General features: G+C 40.6%; 1 protein-coding gene across 1 annotated transcript; it reads left to right on the forward strand.

The window, feature by feature from the left end:
- The first annotated feature begins 4468 nt into the window (after positions 1-4468).
- LOC118274342 (uncharacterized) lies at positions 4469-9168 on the forward strand. Its single transcript, XM_050705775.1, has 3 exons — positions 4469-5875; positions 5980-8385; positions 8932-9168. The coding sequence occupies exons 1-3, from the start codon at positions 4469-4471 to the stop codon at positions 9166-9168; spliced, it is 4050 nt and encodes a 1349-aa protein (XP_050561732.1).
- The last annotated feature ends 12536 nt before the right edge of the window (positions 9169-21704 follow it).

Here is a 21704-nt window from a genome sequence, read left to right on the forward strand (position 1 = left end):
TAACGATCCGATTACAAAGCTTACGAGCGAAAAACGATTGATGTTATATATTATAAAATACCTTACATTTTATTTGGAAAAAACGCTGTAAACACAATTTCAGGAAGATATGAAACAAAACATTTTTTTGATATTTTTATAAAATTACATTGAAATTTGTATTTATAAAAGTACTTAGGCATAGGTACATCAGACCACCACAGATGGGACCTAGTAGGGCTGATACCTCATCCGAAGCTGCGGACTACCTAGCGGGTTTACCGGGACTCCGGCTCGAAGGGCAGAAGTAGGAACGCGGTGGTTTTTGGTCAGTATGAGTCTGACACTCCTTCTCGCCTTACTTAAGACAGGAGAAGTTATTGGATGATTCGCCCCTGCATAAAAAAGGCACATAGCTAAATACAGTAAAGTTGTAAGCTATTAAAAGAAGATACTTAGAAAGGTTAAAAAATTTCAGAGCATTCTATTCTAAATTGAAATACTGCCAGTCTCAAACGCAACTCAGACAGCACACTTCAAAGACAACTGTGACAAAAATTTTCGATACACCAAACTGCTCGGCGTATTTAAATACCAATATTTAGTAGCGAATTCTTGCATCTCGCAAAGGGAACTCAAGATGCGAAAGCGAGTCACGGAGAACCGTGGCATCTGTGCCACAAAGATCACGTACCCAAGATGTGAATTTTATTCCACGCATCCGATACCGGGGGAGAATTGAAAAAGGTATTTCACCGCATCCGAACCGGTCACATCGAATATCGCTTTAAATTTTTACCTGTCACCCGGTTTTTTTGCAACAGTTTCGGTGGAAAATTAGAAATTGTGTGTTTGTCACGTATCGAAAAACGAATGGCTCTTGCAACGTGACCGAAATTCGGATGGAGATTGAATGGCGTTAGTTAAGTTTTAAATGTACTTCCAAAGAAATCGAGTGAAACGATGTCTCTGTGTATTGCGCGGAAAAATGAAAATTTTAAGCGAAAAATTGTTGGGTACAATTTGAGGAGGAAGATATAGAGTAACTGCATAATGTAGTATGCGGTAGGTAGATAGGTATCTAATTAGATATGAATAGGTAATGTGATCTTGTTAATAATACTGGAACTGTTAATCCCAGAGGTATAATGACCAATGATTGCAAGCGTCCAATAAATTGACACTAAGATATTATATTAATGATATATGACAAGATACATGATGATAAAGTTAAATACTGAATCAATGACTGATGTCAGAATATATCTGTGACGGATGGGTATTAAAGCAATAGAAAATTAATCACAAATCCTTCAATCCGACCTAACCTAGACCTTATAAATAATTTACTCAAAAATATGGCGGTCTCGTACGGAACAGACGACAACACTAGAGGGACGATGCTAAGTAAATGCAGTAGTAATGCGAGCTCAGACCGCCGACGGCGTAAAGTTGGGGATACACTGGGGAACACTGCCCCGCAACATAGTTCCGTGACACGGATTGTGCATAACGAGACCGTCTTCGTAAAACTTGTACGATTACACCGAGCTGTGTGTATTTTTGAAGTACTTTTTAAATAAGTTTTGTGTTAGTGTTTAAAGGGTGTTTTAATTTCGTGGTTGGACGAATAACGTTTTGAGGACCTATCCAGCTAACGTATTTTTGCTATTTAATTTTCAGCGTAGCCTAGTTGAACGTAAAAACTAATTTAGTTTAGCACGCTCATTGTTTCCTAGTAAGTACATTAAGATGAAGTCAGTAAAGAGTTTTTCTAGGTAATATCTACTTCACAGTAACTTCATTACTACTAAGTGATAAACAAAATGAAACTATAAGAAAATTTATTTGAAATTTTATTACTAATTTGACTTTGAGTCTGCAAAAAAAAATAAAAGAAACAAATTAAAAATTGTTCATATTATTATCACATCTCGACAATATTAAATAATTATAAAGACATTTTGGCGTAAATTAATAAAGCCCCAGCTAAATTAATTATTCCCGTGACGACATTGGAGTGGGTATCTACAATGTTAAAACTTGTTATTTCATATACGACCCGAAACTCGTTAAATAAATTCATGTTTATGAAGTATATTCCTAAGTACAAAGACTATTGTTATAATGTCTATTACCATTTTAATAATTTTTGGTATAATATTTGTTAGGAGAGGTTTTCGTGTAATACTAAAGTGGGTTTTAATTAAACACCTTTTCATAGATAGGTATTTTATTTTATTCAAGGTTTGTCGACCTCAAGATAAAATCTTCAAGCTTTTAATTTTATGAAAACCAACATGTAGAGGCTTTATATTACTCTGATGTGTGACGTATATGTTCATGTATAATATACAAAGGTTATTTTTACTGCTATCGAGAAACTAATAATAGAAATTATTGACTGACCTTGGTATCTTTTCGTTTTCAGTAATTTTTGACTCAATTATTATCTTAAACAACTCAAAATACAAATGTTAAAAACCCAAACCACAAAAAATCAAGTAACAATATCCTTTATTGGAGAAGAAAACGCGCACAGAAGAGTAGCTAAATGAAATAAATCAGCCTGTAATTGAATATCAGAGACTCGGTGTGCACCCTGCACGTGTTGTCAAGTGCATCTGATAAAATTGATGTCACCGCCAACGACATCGCGCCACGGTGACGACAGCTCACGACAACCGTGACTGTACTACTAGATTCCTTATACACTACTGCATATTTCTTCTTACTTAAAACTTTTAGTGTTGCTCTTTTTTTTTAAGGTGGGAAAATTCTTCCAATGACTTCTCCCGCCCTGGGCGAGGCGAGAGTGAGTGTCGGATTCTTACTGACTAAAAACCACCGTTCCTACTCCTGCTTTTCGAGCCGGAGCCCCGGTAAACAAGCTAGGTTATTCGCAGCTCCGAATCAGATTGTTGCTCTTTTACTGTTGCTATAGCATAAAGTAAAATTAATATTTTACATTACTTATGGTAGGTGAATATTGTGAAACAGTTTTAAAATCAAAGTATTTTTAGAGTCGAATCCATTCAGTATGGAAGTTTTAAGCCAAGGATACGGCAGGACAAATGTCCCACGACAGGTATTGGTGACATGTGAAACGAAGCCGGCCGATTTTGGCTGACATATGAGGAGACAACGTGTGACTTATATCCACAGCGACGTTGATGCTGACCGAAGTCCGGCAACGTCGCGCCACTTCACCCCGCATCGCTGGCGACATGTGTCCCAGAAAAAGTGAGATTTAGTTGACGGACACATTTCTTTTCACTACAGATTAAACTTTATGTTGATTCCCGAAGATGTTGACATCAAATAAATTCGGTATTAAATCGAATGGATTCAGAAATTCCCTAAGTATAGTGAACATGACGCTAGATTATATGAAATAAGTATGTAAATTAAAAATAATATCTATTAAATTAATCATTATTATTTCAATGGACTCATTCAGTCAGTGGAACTCAAAGGCTGTATAAGTGAGATTATTGTAATTAAAAAATAACAGAAGCAAACAGTTATTGATAAAATTGATACCTATATTAAATGTTTATATAAGGGATCTTAAGTAAGTATTTTGAAAACGATTTCCGGTGAACAGAATATATTTTTACATTGGATTTTTTTTTTTTTTAGTGTTAAGCACTCTGAGGTTTTTTTTTTTTTTTTTTTTTTTTTTTTTTTTTTTTTATAATAAACATAATTAATATCTTTTCACGTTTAAAATTAATTTGTTAAAAGAGTAGGTAGTAGACTGGAGGGGGCGCGGTGCCAGAAGACCTCCCCGTGGTGCGCCCTGGGTACAGGAAACAGTTGGTGACACTGTTCCTTGTAGCTAACTTCTGGACGGGATGGAAAGAGAACCTGAGATGGGTTCTGGGATTGGTAGCAGGGATTTCATACAAACCCTGCTAAATGATTGGTATTCTGCAAGCAGAAGCACCTTGGGAAGGAACCCTATATGGGTGGTAGTCATCCACATGTTTCTCTGTTGCAGCCGAGAACATGTTGGAAGAGCGTGGACGGTACTTGTTGTGCACACACCCTGCCAATGAGTAGCATCGGAACTCCTGTTCTTGATTGCAACCGTCGAGATCGTAATCCGTGAAGAGATCATGGTCATGTTTCGTGACTCGGATCGGGACGAGGGCCTTGGCTTAATCGCCCGGGCCGCGAGGAAGATAACCTCTATAAAAAATTCCTCCAATACTAAGTTCTGGTGCGCGGCGAGGGTATGTATGGCTGAGGAGTTGTATCAGTCGCGAGCGCACCCCCAGCTAGGGGACCGGTGGACCCTCTAGTTGGGTAATAAATGTACACTTACCTAGGGACAGGGGGCACCCCCTAGGCGGACCTTTTCTTCCCCCATACTCGTGGGACTTACATGGAATTGAACAAAAATAAACTTAAAAAAACTGATGATAAGGAGGTGGAAAAAGTAATTTCGAGCAAGGACAGACCATGTTCGGGTTCGAAAGGGATGATGACGCGGTCACATTTTAAGCGACCAGCTACTCCAATGGGAGGTGCAATAAGCGACAGTGGCGAGTCAGACTGCTCGCAAATGTCAACAGTATCTCAAAAATCGACGGTGTCTACACGTGCACGGAAGCGCACTCGGACGACGGATACATCTGAAAAGGCTTCAGTTGTAAACTTGCCTGGTGAAGATAAAAACTCCTTGGAGAAGCTAACCAAGGAGAACGCAGAATTGCGAGCACAAATAGCTTGCCTTAAGGAAGCAGTTGTTGAGTTAAAAAACCAACTTAGCACACTGTCTCAGCAGGGAGAAAAGCCAGAGACACAAGCCTCAACTAGTGGCTTAGCACCAGATATTGTGGCTCAGCTCCGACGTTCCATTGCAATAGAGATTGGAGGCATGATGGACGCGAAGTTGGCTGCTCTAGAGGATAGGTTGTTGCCAGAGAAGAGGCTACGCCCAGCTCTCGCCTCGGATGCCAGGACACCTGCGGTTTCTTCTCCTCCAGTTCAGACGGAGGCAAAAGCCAATAAGAAGAAAAAGAAAAAGAAGAAAGGCCAAACATCTACACCGGTTGTGTCAGAGTTGCCAGCGGTATCTACACCCACTGTATTGGTACCGAATAGACAAACCGCGAAAGCAGTTTCCCAAGAAACTTGGTCGCTAGTGGTAGGCCGTAAAGCCAAAAAAGTAAAAACGCCGCAACCTGCTGACCTATCTGCTCAGTCACGTATCCACTCTGTGCAGAAAAAACAGCGGGTTAAACTGCCGAAGGTTCCTACTTCTGCAGCCATTTCTATATGTGTGAAGGAGGGAGCAACTGTCGGCTTAGGAGAAGTAATGTCAGTGGCAAGGAGACAAATCAACATTGTTGAATTGGGTATTACCACTGACTTATTACGAGAGAAACGTGCCGCAGATGGTGGAATCGTGCTGATGATATCAGGCCAGGACTCAGCCTCCAAAGCCGATGGCCTTGCTACTCGTATGAGAGAGGTTCTTGCTGACTTTGCAGTCGTGATAAGACGGCCAACTAAAATGGCAGAAGCACGGGTCATGGATCTGGACGACGCCATAACTCCAGAAGAGGTTGTTGCGGCTATAGCGAGGGTAGGTGGATGTTCCGCTGAAGACGTCAAAATTGGCGAAATCCGGCGACCACCAACTTCCTTGGGTCACGTATGGGTACGTGGGCCTTTGGCGGCTATGAAGAAACTGGCGTCCGACAAGCGCATGCCATTAGGTTGGACGTCAGTTAGAGTTGAGGTACTGGAGCCACGTCGCATGATGTGTTACCGTTGCTTCGAACCAGGTCACGTTCGGAGTAGGTGCACTAGTGCGACGGACCGGAGCACTCAGTGCTATGCCTGCGGTGGGGCCCACAAGGCTAGGGAGTGTACATCTCAGAATGTAAGATGTCCACTCTGCTCGGATCAGGGTCGTCCAGCCAACCATCGTCTGGGAAGCAAAAAATGCAACCCACAAAAGAAACGGACATCCAACCAGACAAATAGATCCCAAGTGACGTCGGCTGCACCACTAGGTGCAGGCCCTCTAGAGGAAATGGACACATCACCTTCCCAGCCCTGAGAGTGCTCCAGTGCAACCTGAACCACTGCCGCAGTGCGCAGAATTTATTCCTGCAAACTGTCGCGGAATGGTCAGTTGCATTGGCGGTAGTGGCTGAGCCCTATGGTCTCCAGGATCACCCTCGTTGGTTTCGGGATTCCGTTGACTCAGTTGCGATTTACTGGGCTGGTGGAAGCGGTGGGCCTCACTGCTGTCTTTTAGATAGCGGGCAGGGATTTGTCGCTGTAGAGTGGGGACCAATAGCTGTAGTGGGCTGTTACGTGTCCCCAAATATTTCGCTACAGGAATACGAGGCATATCTGGATGGAATTGCGAATTGCATCCGGTGCAAATGCTCACCCCGTCCGGTATTAGTCTTGGGAGATTTTAATGCCCACTCTAGAGCATGGGGTAGTACCCGGGACAGGCCAAGGGGCCACGCAGTACAGGACTGGGCGGCTTCACTCGACCTCCGATTATTAAATCGAGGGTCTGTTCCCACCTGCGTCAGGTGGCAAGGGGAGTCAATTGTAGACCTCACATGGGCGACTCCTTCTCTTGCCTCTAGGATAGTGGATTGGAGAGTGGCTGAGGAAATTGTCACACTTTCCGACCATCGACACATAGTGTTTGACGTAGCGACCAGTCTGGCCGATGGTCGAAGTGGTGCAACTTCAAATCCGCCGACACGACGTTGGGCCCTCAAAAAGCTCGATAGAGAAATGCTCATCGCAGCTGCCAACGTCGTTGCCTGGCCAGAAGAGAGTTCGCAGGGGATCTCGCCCGATCCGGAAGGGGAGGCAGTCTGGTTCCGAGATAAAATGGCATCAATTTGTGACGCGTCTATGCCTCGAATCAGGTGCGGTCAGCGTCCGGGAGCGGCTTACTGGTGGTCGGCAGACATTGCGCATTTGCGTTCTGTCTGTCTCAGGCTCCGACGCCAGTTCCAGCGTGCTCGACGCAGAAGACAGCCGAGTGCTACTGAAGAGCAGATAACCAGAGCCTACCGAGAGTACAGGGATGCAACTATGGCACTCCAGCGCGCCATCTTAGATGCCAAGTCTCGATCCTGGAAAGAACTCCTCGAGGGGCTGAACAGGGATCCTTGGGGAAGACCATATCGTTTGGTCATGGGGAAACTCCGTCCGTGGGTACCTCCCCTTACGGAGACTATGGATCCGGATCTGCTGGAAAGGGTGATAAGCACGCTCTTTCCAGTAGTGAGAGACAGTCCCTCACTGCCCCTACCTTCAGACTGGTCCTCTGACTTGGGGGTAACCGAAGGGGAGTTGGGTCGAGCCGTGCGTCGAATGAGTGTTCGTAATACCGCACCTGGCCCGGATGGTGTTCCTGGCCGAGTGTGGGCTCTGGTTATGCATGCTCTTGGGAACCGCTTGCGTCGACTGTTCGACAGCTGCCTCCAAACAAGCGTGTTTCCCATTCCCTGGAAGGAGGCTGGATTGGTCCTCTTGAAGAAGCAAGACAGGCCCGCGGAGTCTCCCTCTGCATATCGTCCCATCTGCCTGCTCGACGAGGTTTCCAAGCTCTTTGAAAGAGTGATTGCTGAAAGGCTCGTCGAGCACCTGTCGCGTGTTGGTCCCGACCTGTCCGAATGTCAGTATGGTTTCCGGCAGCAGCGTTCCACAATAGATGCGATACTGCGCGTCCGCTCGCTGTCGGATCAGGCAGTTTCTAGGGGTGGGGTTGCGTTGGCGATAAGCCTAGATATCGTCAACGCTTTTAATTCCCTACCCTGGAAGGCAATCAGGGAGGCCCTAGTTCACCATAGGGTCCCTCCTTATTTGCAGAACATTGTCGGGGCCTACCTACGTGACCGGCGCATCCGCTATGTGGGCCGGGACGGTAGCGTTCAGCAGAGGGAAATTACGTGCGGAGTTCCACAAGGATCGGTATTGGGTCCTTTATTGTGGAACCTCGCTTACGATGCCGTCTTGCGTGTCGATCTTCCCGCTGGCGTCCATATTGTGTGTTATGCAGATGACACTTTAGTTATGGCCAGTGGGAATACCTTCGAGGAGACCATCCGGCTTTCAGAACTCGGCGTGGCAAAAGTCGTGGCCTCAATTCACGAACTGGGCTTAAAGATAGCGCCTCAAAAAACGGAGGCGCTGTGGTTTCACAAGCTGCCGAGGACCAGGGAGCCGCCCAGTTCGTCGGTACGAGTCGGAGATGCGCAAGTCCAGGTAGGCAGGTACCTAAAGTATCTAGGCCTAACCTTGGATAGTCGGTGGGGCTTCGAAGAGCATTTCGAACGCCTGGTCCCCCGAGTCGAGAAGGCAGTGGGTGCCCTGCACAGACTGCTGCCTAACATTGGGGGACCTCGAGAAGAAGTTCGCCGCCTCTACGCGGGTGTCGTGCGATCGATGGTCCTTTACGGGGCGCCTGTTTGGTCAGCTCGACTGTCAGGCGTCCGACGCTGTAGAGCGAAAATATATCGTCTGCAGCGGAAAATGGCCATCCGGATCGCACGAGGATACAGAACGGTGTCCTTTGAGGCGGCAACTCTACTGGCTCGCTTTCCGCCGTTGGATATCCTGGCGGATATGGATGCGAAGGTCTATGACCAAATTCGCACTATCCGCCAAAACGGCGGAAGGGTGCCAGAAACGGTGTTCGTCAGGCTGAGGCGGCGGGAAAGGCGACACGCGCTCCAGCGGTGGCGTGAGCGGCTAGAACAGCCGGAGTACTCACGCAAGCGCGTTGTCGAAGCCATTCTGCCGCACTTCGAAGCCTGGCTGAAGAGAGAGGAGCGCGTCTCCTTCAGGCTCACTCAGGTGCTCACCGGACATGGTTGTTTCGGTGAGTACCTGAACAAGATTGGGCGAGAGGCCACGGCAAATTGCCATCATTGCGGATGTAACTTTGATACGGCACAGCACACGCTTGAGGAGTGCACAGCATGGGAATCTGAGCGGCGGGTCCTAGTTGCCAGGATCGGGCGAGACCTGTCTCTGCCAGCAGTAATTACAGCTATGCTGACAGAGGCAGAAAACTGGAGAGAGGTGGCCTCCTTTTGTGAGACTGTAATGTCCCAAAAGGAGGCGGCCGAGCGGGATCGTGAGAGGGATCCCACCCGTAGAAGGCGTCGAGGTGGCAACCGCCGCGGCGCCTAACATGTCGATACCTTGTCTATATTATATTGGCAGGTAAACCTTTGGGGTCATGGGCGCATAGAGTGGGGAATCTAGGCGCCCACTCAATGACCTCAAGGAAGACGGCGGCACAGTGGTCACGTGTCGCCGTGCACTATATTGCACAGAGAGGGATAAGGATGACAAATAGGTCTCCATAGAGAAGTGCCTTACGGGCGTTGCACCACGGGGGCTCCGGGGTTGGTCTACTAAGAGGGCCCGGTGCCTCCTTTAGGTGCAGATGGTGGCCACCGGGGAGGTTTTAGTGCGGTAAAAATCCCACACTCCCTAGTTTTTCCCCAAAAAGCTAGGCGCCTTTTGAAGGTTTCCCCCGTCAACAAAAAAAAAAAAAAAGGTAGTAGACTGGAGAGGAATTTGAAGAAAATACATATAATGACTGAATTATTATGAGTATTTTTAATAAATAAGAAGATAAAGACATAGATACTAAATTAACTAAAAATCACGGTATTAGATGACAGGTAGTTCTGTAGGCTGCGCGACGACGTCGCCGCATCTACGCACTCTGCTCATGATGAAGAGTCCCTCTGTGACTCGAAACAAGTAGAGCATTTCTCTATTAATGTACGCGAGTAAACCGTAATTTTTAGCTAACACCATAATTTATCATACATGCCTAACTTTACGAAAACCGTCTTTTCGTTGAAGTCTAGAAACCAAAATTAATTAGATCTAGAGTTAGGTATATCCGAACCCTACTTCCAAGAATTAACTCTTCACTTCTAGCTACCAAAACAGAAATGTCAAAACTAATTCAAACATACTTCATAATAGTAAAATTAATATTCATGTTTACTTGACCTTTGGTAACCACGAAAGTGAAGATGTATGTTCATACTGGGTTGATTTGGCCCCTCACCCGCTTAGTAGGTACTGTTTACCTTTGAAATTGGATATCACGGCAATATTATCAGAGGGATACTGAGGGGTGAAAATTTAATTATGCTCCGTTGTTCTACCTTCTGGTGTGGAACTAGATACAGTGGGTTTGTTAAGAATTTTTGTGGCATTTATTGGACAGTTTTTGGTGCACGTGATTTTTTTTCGTGGTCGGGCAAAGCATTACTCGGTATTTTCGGGTTTTCGAAAAATTCTCAGTAGGAGCACGGAGTCTGGAATTGTGTCCAGTATATGGCAATAGGCTCACCTCTTATTATATGCGACTTATAAAACAAGTGGTAAAAAGTGGATGTACAATGTAAAGTGGCGTTACGTGCCGTAATGTCTACCTCTGTCTATCTCTTCGGGGATAAAAGGCGTGACTTTACTGACTGATTTTATTTTTGACTCATAACAGTTGTGTACAATCGTTAATCACCGAGACCGTTTGCGTACTAATTACAATTGTTGCTGTAGTTTCGAGACATTTTTACTAATTGTTTCTTTTTTGGGTTCCATGAATTAAATATTATCGTTTTAGTTAATTGTTATATTAAAATGTATCCACCGGATAAGTTCGGGTCATTTTGACCCACTTTGGGAACTTTGATTTAAATCCCATAACCAATAGGAATCTAGAACAAAGCGTTTATTAGATTTTCATTGATCTAAAATATTGGGTCAAAATTACCTAGAAACCTGATATTACGATAATTGTTATATTTTCTAAGGTTATTTTCGGCCTAGATAATATTTTTTCACGTATCAATTACCTACTGAAGAATAAGAAGAATTTAATTACCTACTGAAACAGACGTAACGTCCCTCTTCTGTTAGCTATTTATTTACTACACTAAAACTGCTATTACTGAGAGTCAACAAACAAGTTAGTTTAAAATTTCGTACACAACATAACAAAAGTCAAATTAATTATAATTATGACTCTGTACTTCATAGTTTCATAGAATTTGCAGTTTTCTAAAAGCAATTCTCAAAGTTAAATAAAGAGGTCCTTACATACATATAAATAGATTGTTTTCAACTTTGCTCTCTTCTATTTCAGTACGGTTAGTTTCTTTACAGTTTTCTCTTGGGACCCGTGAACTTTCTTTGGTGTAAGTTTTGCCTAAAAATAGAAGCAATTGATAAAAAAAGAATTTTACCCACGAATCCTTATGTTGTTGTTGTGTAAGAGAAGCTTGGATGATTGTATAACCTATGCTTTTTTAATGTAAGCTAGCTGAAGTATAGACAGCAATATATGAGATTTTGTTTCGATGAATCCAATCATCATACCCCATTATAGGCTATTGATAATGATCAACAGCCTATAAGTTAGCCTCTATTGACCTAAGACCTCTTTTCTCACGAAAAAGGTACCGTATAAGCATTAATCATCACGTTTGCTCAATGCGGGTTGCGAAATTAGAAACCCGGATTTCCTCACCACGTTTTCCTTCACCGTTTGTCAGTGCTGTTTAAATAATCTTAGAAAGTACATAAAACTCGGAAAAAGTCACATTAGTACTTGTCATTGGTGGGTTTCGAACCCGCATTTACATTAATGAGAAGCGGGCGTCTTAAGCCTCCGGGCCACCACGACACTTGGAGATTCCTCCACCACGACCGAAATCTAATAAATGACACTTTTTAACTTTTTATCAAAATATAAGCTTACACCTTAATAGGCAAATCACATTAATAGGTCTCAAAACTGTAGAACACAAGAAACAATGAACACACAACACAACCAGACTTTTATGATTGCATTGAATATGGAAACAATAGAAGAAAAAGTTTAAAACCCACACAGCCTTTTTCGTCATAAAAACTGGCCAAATACACCTCGAATACACATACAACGTACAACAAACGCTGAACTATTCCCAACGTTTTTGTTGAAAATGTGGAACGAAACTGAAAAAATCAACTCATGTATAATATATCATTCTGATACACAAAGCCTTCCCTGTAGATCGTTCTAGAAGGTTCGACTCAAATCGACTTTGTGGTGTAAACTGTTTGAGGATAACTGATTTTATCAGTAAGTATTTTAGAATACTTTTATCGTGTAGATTGGCTTAAAACTACGTATACGAAGATCTTTATAGCGTTGTGGATACGTTATACGACATTTTGTGTTTAAACACTGCGATAAAAATCGACACCAGCAATTTATACTACGCTAACTCGAAATTTGGCAAAAACGTTTTTTTATGCCAAGTTGCTTAAAATGTGTTTTTACATACGTCATACAAAAATTGAGAAGAAATATGCAAAAATAAGAAAGTTACAAATCTTATAAAACGCTAAGTAAAGGTACTTTTTGAAATCACTCGATTTATATTACGCCAACTATTATTAGCGGAGTGTGCGCGGGGATCACTTTGGTCAAAGTCCGTGCAACACTGCACTACCTCATAGTTAGCGTAGTTTAGTGCGTTCGTGTGTATACTGTTTGTTCGTTCGTTCGTTTGTAAAATGAACGACTTAGCGACTTTTACATAGTAAATACTTATGTGTTAACGTATTAATTAGTTTATTAATGGTACGTTGACTATTCTTTTTGTAAGTAAGTACATGTTCTTTATAAAAATATTGAAATATGCATCAGATGATTGATCATGCACTACGACCTCCCGTACTACACTACGCTAACTTAAGTTAGACGTGTATAAGATGTAACATTTTTTTTATGAATTACGTTTATATACGGCTAACTTGCACTAAATCAAAAAATAGAAATAATTAAGGAAATATAAATATGAGATATTACAATGAATAAATTAATTATTAAGCAAACCAAATTTCAAAAAAGTATCTTAATTAATGTAAAAGTTATCACGATTTTCACTTTAAACGCCTCTACTGTAAAGTACGCTTTTTTGAGTTAGCGTAGTATAAATTGCTGGTGTCGAAATGAAGTTCTGAGAAATAAAGACTGCACAGTTGGTGTAGTGGCAAAATGACTGGCTGCTGCACAACTTTTACACAGAATAACTGTATATGTGGTCCAAAAATTTAATATTAACTAGCTTTTGCCCGCGACTTCGTTCGCGTGGAATAGTGACTTCCGGCAAATTTTTGGTTTTAACCACATAGTTCCCGATCTCGCGGGATCTCTTCAAAAATGAGATGTGGAAGATATTCCAGGGAACTCTTCAAAAATCAACATAATGAGCTCTGCGTTTGAATTTAATAGATGTATACTCACTTAGGGCATTGAAAAAATAGTTTAAAAACGGACTTAAACTAACTTAAAACTAAAGAAAGCTACGAATTACGAATTTATAACAATTAAAAAAGAAACTATATTACAACCTATCCTCTATGCTATAATAACCAAGCTTAAACTAAATAATTTAAAAGAAACGACTTAAATCTAATCTAATTAAAAAAAAATTAGACTTACAATTTTATTAAAAAAACTAACTACAGTAACTACTAATAATCGATATCAAACTAAACCTACGTTAAATAGTTTAACCAAAAAACCAGGAAAACCCAACAAATAAACTTATTAATTGACAAATACAACGAAACCAATTTAGAATATACGAAACAGCAGGACCACTACAGACAAATAATCATACGACTGATAATACACTTTTTCTACGATAGTACCGAAGCGCTCGGCCGATACCCAACCAAATGAATGTAACGAAACCATAGCGCGATCTATTTCGATCTATCGAGGATAAAGACAACTTGGATTATTTATTTATACTCCGTTCGGGCATTTTCTTTGTACTAAAAGTTTAATTATATTGATATTATTTTTTTCATACCTTTTTACTATTTATTTACTTTTTTCGATGAATTAAAACAATAACATGAACCGAAGTCGTGTAACGATCGACATAGAATTATCTATACTCCGTTAGAGCATTTTCTTTGTACTAAATGTTTTATTATATTGATATTATTTTTTTCATACCTTTTTACTATTTATTTACTTTTTTCGATAAATTAAAACAATAACATGAACCGAAGTCGTGTAACGATCGACATAGAATTATTTATAAATAATTTATTTCTTATATTTATTTTTTGATTTTTGAAATAAAAATATATCTATGTCCTTTCTAAGGTTCTAAACTATATCTGTACCAAATTTCAACCAAATCCGTCAAATAGTTGCGGAGATTAATGGTATAAGCATAGAATGTTCGACGTGATTCTTTAATTTGACATAACTTTTTTATTTATGAACCGATTGACATGAAACAAACACTAAATGTAAATTTAAGCATCCCACAATATATTCGTGAAAACCGCATCCAACTCGGATCAGCCGTTTCTGAGATTAGCGCGCACAGACGAACAGACAAACAGACAAACAGACAAACAGACAAACAGACAAACAGACAAAAAAAAAGTTAATTACATTTTTGGGTTCGACATCGACATAACAATAACCCCTGCTATTTTTTTTATTTTTATTTTCAATGTACAGACAGCACTTTTCTACGATTTTATTATATGTATAGATTGTGAACGTTCCGGTCCTATATGTGATGCAAACCCACAACACAGATACAGAAGAAAATTTAAGTGAGGGGTAACGTTTCCCAAAATTAAACAAATTTAAATAATAGCCACTAGCATACCCGGACCTGCGGACTGCCTAGCGGGTTACCCGAGCTCCGGTTCGAAAAGCAGGAGTAGGAACGGTGTGGCTTTTTGTTAGTAAGAGACTGACACTCCCTCTCGTCTCGTCCAATGCTAGAGAAATCATTGGATGATATGTCAATATGACGTTAAATGTTTTTAAATGAAGAAAGTAATAATATTTGCCACATAAAATTGTACTAAACTAATACAACGATCGTAAACAAAAAACCTTATTTATCGAGGACAATCATGCACATTGGCTTTCTGAGGATGCATACTAGTTTATGACGTCACTACAAAGTTATAGCGGGTGTCGACGACGTAGAGTGTCGGTCATAAACACGCTCCATAAAGTGGGCGTGTCCGGGTAACGACATAACATTACAATGGCGTACTTCAACTTTTATGAAGTTAAAATTTTAAATAAATATCATAAAGTAGTTTTGCATTTATCTACTTTATAGTTTTCAAATAGACTTTATTTGCGTGGCATAAATATTTAATACGTTTCAGTGCAGCAGTAAATTCTATTCTTGTAATAGATCTTATTATACACAGTTTAGCGCGACTCACTTGTATAGCTAATGAGGTTACTCACGTAGTTTAAAGCCCCAGTGTAGCTCGAAATCAGTCGAGTAACTCTGATAACGACACGTGCGCCACATATTTTATATCAAAACAACACAACACCTTCTATCCCTACAAAAACTAAGTCTTGTCCAGCTGCTATAACCCTTGCAGTAAAATACGTAAGACATATCCTACAATAAGTATAGAACAGTCGAAGGCTTGAGACAAATGGCTTGTAGTGCGCTTTAAGCCTTAAGTCGGCATCCGTCACTTGTTCAAAGACGTGCAATAAGTGCCAATCGCTTGTCGAGACAACGACCAAGTACTTCACAATGAGCTATACACATCCAGTATATCATGGTCTTGCTTCGTGTGATTTTTTTTCACATTTAAAGGTCCTTTTATAATGGTTTGGATATCTTGATGTTTACTCGTGTTCACTTAGAAGCTGTTACATCTATACTATCTATACTAATATTATAAAGAGGTAAAGTTTGTATGTAGGGGGTAATATCTGGAACTAATGATCCAATCCTAAAAATTTTTTCACTTATTTTACTTAGTTTTATAATATGTATATTAATTGAGTAGTCACAACTTTTGCCTAGCAAGTCCGACAGAAATAGCTCATAAAACAGAATAATATGCATGCGCTACCTAAACAGTTGCTTAAAATTGAAAAACAATGTATGGCAATCTGTTATCAAAATAAATTATTTCGATGCGATTAGTGCGATGCGTGCGATCCGTAAGATCCGTGCGATCCGTGCGATCCGTGCGATCCGTGCGATGCGTGCGATGCGTACGATCCGTGCGATGCGTGCGATGCGTGCGATCCGTGCGATCCATGCGATCCGTGCGATCCATGCGATGCGTGCGATCCGTGTGATGCGTGCGATGCGTGCGATGCGTGCGATGCGTGCGATCCGTGCGATGCGTGCAATCCGTCCGAAACGTGCGATGCGTGCGATCCGTGTGATGCGTGCGATCCGTGCGATGCGTGCGATCCGTGCGATCCGTGCGATCCGTCCGATGCGTGCGATCCGTCCGATGCGTGCGATGCGTACGATCCGTGCGATGCGTGCGATCCGTGCGATGCGTGCGATCCGTGCGATGCGTGCGATCCGTGTGATGCGTGCGATGCGTGCGATGCGTGCGATGCGTGCGATGCGTGCGATGCGTGCGATGCGTGCGATCCGTGCGATGCGTGCAATCCGTCCGATACGTGCGATGCGTGCGATCCGTGTGATGCGTGCGATCCGTGTTATGCGTGCGATGCGTGCGATGCGTGCGATCCGTGCTATCCGTGCGATCCGTCCGATGCGTGCGATCCGTCCGATGCGTGCGATTCGTACGATCCATGCGATGCGTGCGATCCGTGCGAACCGTGCGATCCGTGCGAAGCGTGCAATCCGTCCGATACGTGCGATGCGTGCGATCCGTCCGATGCGTGCGATGCGTGCGATCCGTGTCACTTTTAGTATGTGGAAAAATAAGTGGAGAATCTTCGGACTGTGTATCACCATGTGACGTTTCTACAATATTCTGGTATTCATCGGGTGCGCCATAGTGTCTAGGATCTTTGGACCTCTTCTCAGCTTAGCAATAAACTTGTAGGTACGTTAAGGTTTCCTTTTTTGCATCACATCACATTAACAGTACATGGACTGCGGACGGCTAGCAAGGGTAGCTCGCCGTCCGACTAGAATAAGAACTGTGCACTGTGACATAAAGAATCGGCCCGTTTTTAAGTGAGGAAAATCATCCAATGACTTCTGCCGCCTTGGGCGAGGCTAGAGGGAGCATCAGACTCTTACTGACTAAAAATCACACCGTTCCTACTCCTGCTTTTCGAGCCGGAGACCCGGTAACCCGTTAGGTAGTCCGCGTGAGAATTTTATTTAAAATACTTTTAATGACCATTTACCACACAGCAGAACACACAACAGATCAAAGGTAGGCAGACTGTATCTTTGGCTGAGTCTCGGGTTCGATTTCCGGGTCGGGCGAAGTATTGTTGGGCTTTTTTCGAACATTTCTCAGTAGTAGCACGGAGTCTGGAAAGGTGCCCGGTATATGGCAATAGGCTCACCACCTATTACATGGGACTTATAACATAAATCGTGAAAAGTGGGTGTACATTGCACATTGTCATTATCATTGTTAGGGGGTGAGCCTGTTGTCATATACTAGGCACAAATTCCAGACTCCGTGCTACTACTGACGAATTTTCGAAAACCCGAAAAAAAACCCAGTGGTAGTTTTGCCTGGCCCGGGAATCGAACCCGAACCCCCTTGTCCGGCTTACGACCACTCGATCAACGAGGCAATCATAAATAATTTATTTTCTAAGAATTCCACCAGTGTACCTGATAGTGCTTTAAGTTCGAATGAAACATCTGATTAACATGTAGGACTGATTGTCCCGCAGTTCGTCACAGGCGTACTTGTTCTGGCAAGTTAAATATTTATCTCAGTATCGGTGACTGCAACTGAATTAGCCTAGTTAATCGCAGCGCATACAGATTAGGCGGTTTTCTGCGAAAATACCTTTTAGCTTTCGCAGAGAATCCCTATCAGCGTTTGTTACTATTGGGAGTAAAATGGCTGGCTTAAATGGTAGGCTTTGTGCTTATTTATTCTATCTGCCTTACACGTAAGTGTATTTGCGTTTCATTATTATTGGACTAACCATCATCGCATACTGAAACTAAGGAAGATTTGGATTAGACGTAGAATTAAGTTCTAGCTTATAATTATATGTAACTGTATCTCTCAAACACATTCAAAGAAACAACACTTCCATATTGACTGAGAGAACACCAGTTAAGTGATAAGATTATCAGCCCTTCATAAAAATGTTTGCTAATACCACATGGATATTACGTCTATTTACACGACCCATATAAGGGTAATATCGGGAAATATTTTCCTTATTATTTCTCATATCAATCTCTCACAAAAACCAGGTTAGATTGGGAAAATTGGTAGCCCAATGGACAAAAACTTGCTTATCCTGGACACAAATAGTCTGTCAGTATCGAACAATGGCAAGACAAATTACCAAATACTGGCGTATTGACACGTCTTTGTTCATAATTTTAGTGAAGAATGACAAACAAAAGCCTTTTGTAGTTTCCTGTAATAGATACCTGGACAAAGCTAATAGGTCACCTACTTTTCGTATAAAAATATCTGTAATAAGGCCGGTGACAGCCAGGGTTGATTGGGAAAAAAGGGTATTGAGAAATCTAAGAGTTCTGCACTTTTTATAGTATAAGCCGGCTGCTCAAGGCCTTATTTGAACACTCGAACACTCGAAATACCAGAGGCGTTTCTAGTGTGTTGCTGGTCTTTTGTGGGTTAAGAATTTAAGGGTTGTTGGGGAATCCGAGATTCGGAAGCGGGGCCTTCACTCATACAAAGAAACACAACGCATTGTTTCACGTCTGTGAGGCCGGTGGTATCACTTCGGTCGACCTTATTTGTTGCTTGGCTCTCCCACACTTAAAGTACATTTCTTTCAATAAATTTTTTAAAGATTCATAAAAAAAAAACTGAAAAAAAATAATTACATTAATTTCACTATAATATTCTACTCTGATTTTAGTCTAATCAGAAATAATAACACTGAACCACGGGACATATAAGGTTTTTACAATTTTACTAAAAGTATAAACAAGCATAATATACATTACCATAACATAAACTTACGTGAAACAGCTATTTACACAAAACATAAACCAAATGCTTATCCCTGGTTCAAAGTACAATTATTACCGATGTCCTCAAACGGTCAGAATTGAAATTTAATCTGGCTAATCCCCCGTCAATAGGACTAACTAATACAGTAAGTGCGGTTAGTACTAAGGGCCAAAGGGATGAACCAATTCCTTTGTGAACTTTAACTAAGTTAATCGGGGAAGTTACGTCGTTAGCGGTAGGGGACAAATTCATCATGTTACACAGTTGACTTGAGCAAGCTATAAAATTTTACATCTTATAAAATTTTATACTCTTCTTCGATGGTTTTCGAAGTTTGCATATATGATTTTGAAGCGTAGTGAGAATGTCAATAGATAATCGTACTGTGGATGTTAATGGATGATAGTTTTTTATATCGATCATCTTAGTAGAGTGTATCGTGATTAAAGTATTAGTAAAATAAGATAAGAGTATATTTTTGGTAAAGTTTATTAATCAGATCAAAAAATCTTATAAATGTGTATTCGTTTCTTTCTTATTCGTATACCGTGCTCTCTAAAGCAGGAGTGGGAACGGAGTGGTTTTTAGTCAGTAAGAGTCTGACACCTCGTCTCGCCTCACCCAAGGTGAGACAAGAAATTGGATGAGTTTCACCCCTAAAAAAATCTGTAAGCTCTTTTTCTTTTTAAAAAATGATTTTTGAACGGAAAATTCACGTATTTGTAAATTAAAGTGAAAATTTTTAAACATATTCATTTGTTTCCCAAACTTTTCTCTAGCACAAAAGGGTTGCTATTCAAATGTTTGTATAAAAGTTTAGTGACGTTTATATGTAGATAGATATTAAAACTAAAGCAATTTGTTAAGTTAAATTATAGTTATTAGTATAAAGGTCTAAAGTTGTCAGTGACATATTAATATAAATGTTTGTATTCACTTAAGCAGTGCATATGTGTATAACGTACATATTTGATGTTCTTTTTTGTATAAAAAAGTATTTTACATAACTCCGATTTGATATTTGTGAAACGTAATATTAATGGCATTTTATATATTTTTTAAACATTTTACAATTTGTTAAAATATTTTCGCGGCAATAATAATTTGTTACAAGTTTTACTGAGCGTAAAAAAGGTATTGTAAAAAATTATATTGAGTCCGGTAAAAATTTATGTTATTCATATTTCTTTATTGCTAGCATAACCAATAATGGTGTACTGAAACAATATTGTGGGCAATTAATTCCAATATATTATGATCATAATTATATGGTGATAGCAAACAGAAAATCACCAACGAAGACCACTGTTACTCCTATAAAACGGTCGACTGCGCGGTTGGTGCGGTGGCTGGGCAACCAGCTGCCTCGCAACGTGTAGTGGGTTCGATTCCCGCACGAAGCAACTCTTTGTGTGATCCACAAATTGTGTTATTGTTTCAGATCTGTGTATGCACACACCCACAATACAGGAGAAACCCCTAGTGTAGGGCAACGTTTTTTTAAACCATTTCATTAATTCTCGTTTAAACGACTGCCTAACAAAAGAGTGTAACATTTTTAGGGTATATACATGTTCGTTTTTAAACTTACACCCTTAAGTGACGTGACACAAAAATTGTCCTAGAAACCCAATCTTACTTTAACTAAAACCACAAAAAAAAAAAATGTTAGGAAGAACCACAGTCTACCGATGCCTCACCAGTTTATAGATCGTTTCTGTTATCTGTGCGGTGACGTTGATTAATGTCATCCTAAATAAGCTGGGAACTGTACGAAATATGTCTCCGTACATATTTGCTGAATTAACATCTTTTTGAAAATCTTTAGACAACTTTAATTAATCATTTTCTGTGCTTTTAAGTATAGTGATAATGGATATAATTATTTTGCTGGTATAAGGGATAGTTATTGATGTTTTAATAGAAGGTTTTATGTTATTTTTATTGGTTGTAATGGCTGCGGACTACTTAACGTGTTTACCGGGGCTCCGGCTCGAAAAATAGGAGTAGGTACAGGGTTTTTTTTTAGTCGATAAGAGTCTGAAGCTCTCTCTCGTCTCACCCGAGGCGTTTTTTTCACCTTAAAAAAGGTTATGATGGTTAACCTGCTTATAATATTTTTATTTTTGTTATTGTCTCTTATTTAAAATAGTATATATTTAAAATAGTATTTATTTGTAAAAAAACTCTAAAATCAAAGTAAAAGTCAAATTTGTAACTTCATACTAGACTTTACGATAATATTTCACGAAAATCTACGAGAAGTTGTTGAAGTTGTTTTAGGTCAAATTATTGCTTTGCTAGTTAGTTTAGTACTTCCACGTAAAGAGGAGTAAATTTTATTAAAGTTCTAAGGAAATCAACAGCAAAATCTGAATATTTATTGAGATTAACTGTAAAACGGTACCTATAAATAAAAATTAGTGGTATCCCGTCTTTTCTGGGAATTAATATTGAATACTAATATTTTGTTGCCCTAGTAAATAAACCCGAGGCCTCCCCGAATTCCGCAAATAAGTAAAACGTTATAATGTTTTCAAAAAGTTACATTAAATTAAAAACGATTTTACTTAAAAGTAGGGCAGCACGAAATTAGTGACAAATACTAAAGTAACCATATTTGTTAGGATACCAGGGAAAATTTACATAATCGTTGTCTCTTTGAAATTAACGTATATGCTATGTAAATATTTACTTATTAACTTAGCCCCTCGCCACTCTAATTAAAA

The sequence above is a fragment of the Spodoptera frugiperda genome, chromosome 3 (genome assembly GCF_023101765.2).
Source record: "Spodoptera frugiperda isolate SF20-4 chromosome 3, AGI-APGP_CSIRO_Sfru_2.0, whole genome shotgun sequence".
Lineage (NCBI taxonomy): Eukaryota > Metazoa > Arthropoda > Insecta > Lepidoptera > Noctuidae > Spodoptera > Spodoptera frugiperda.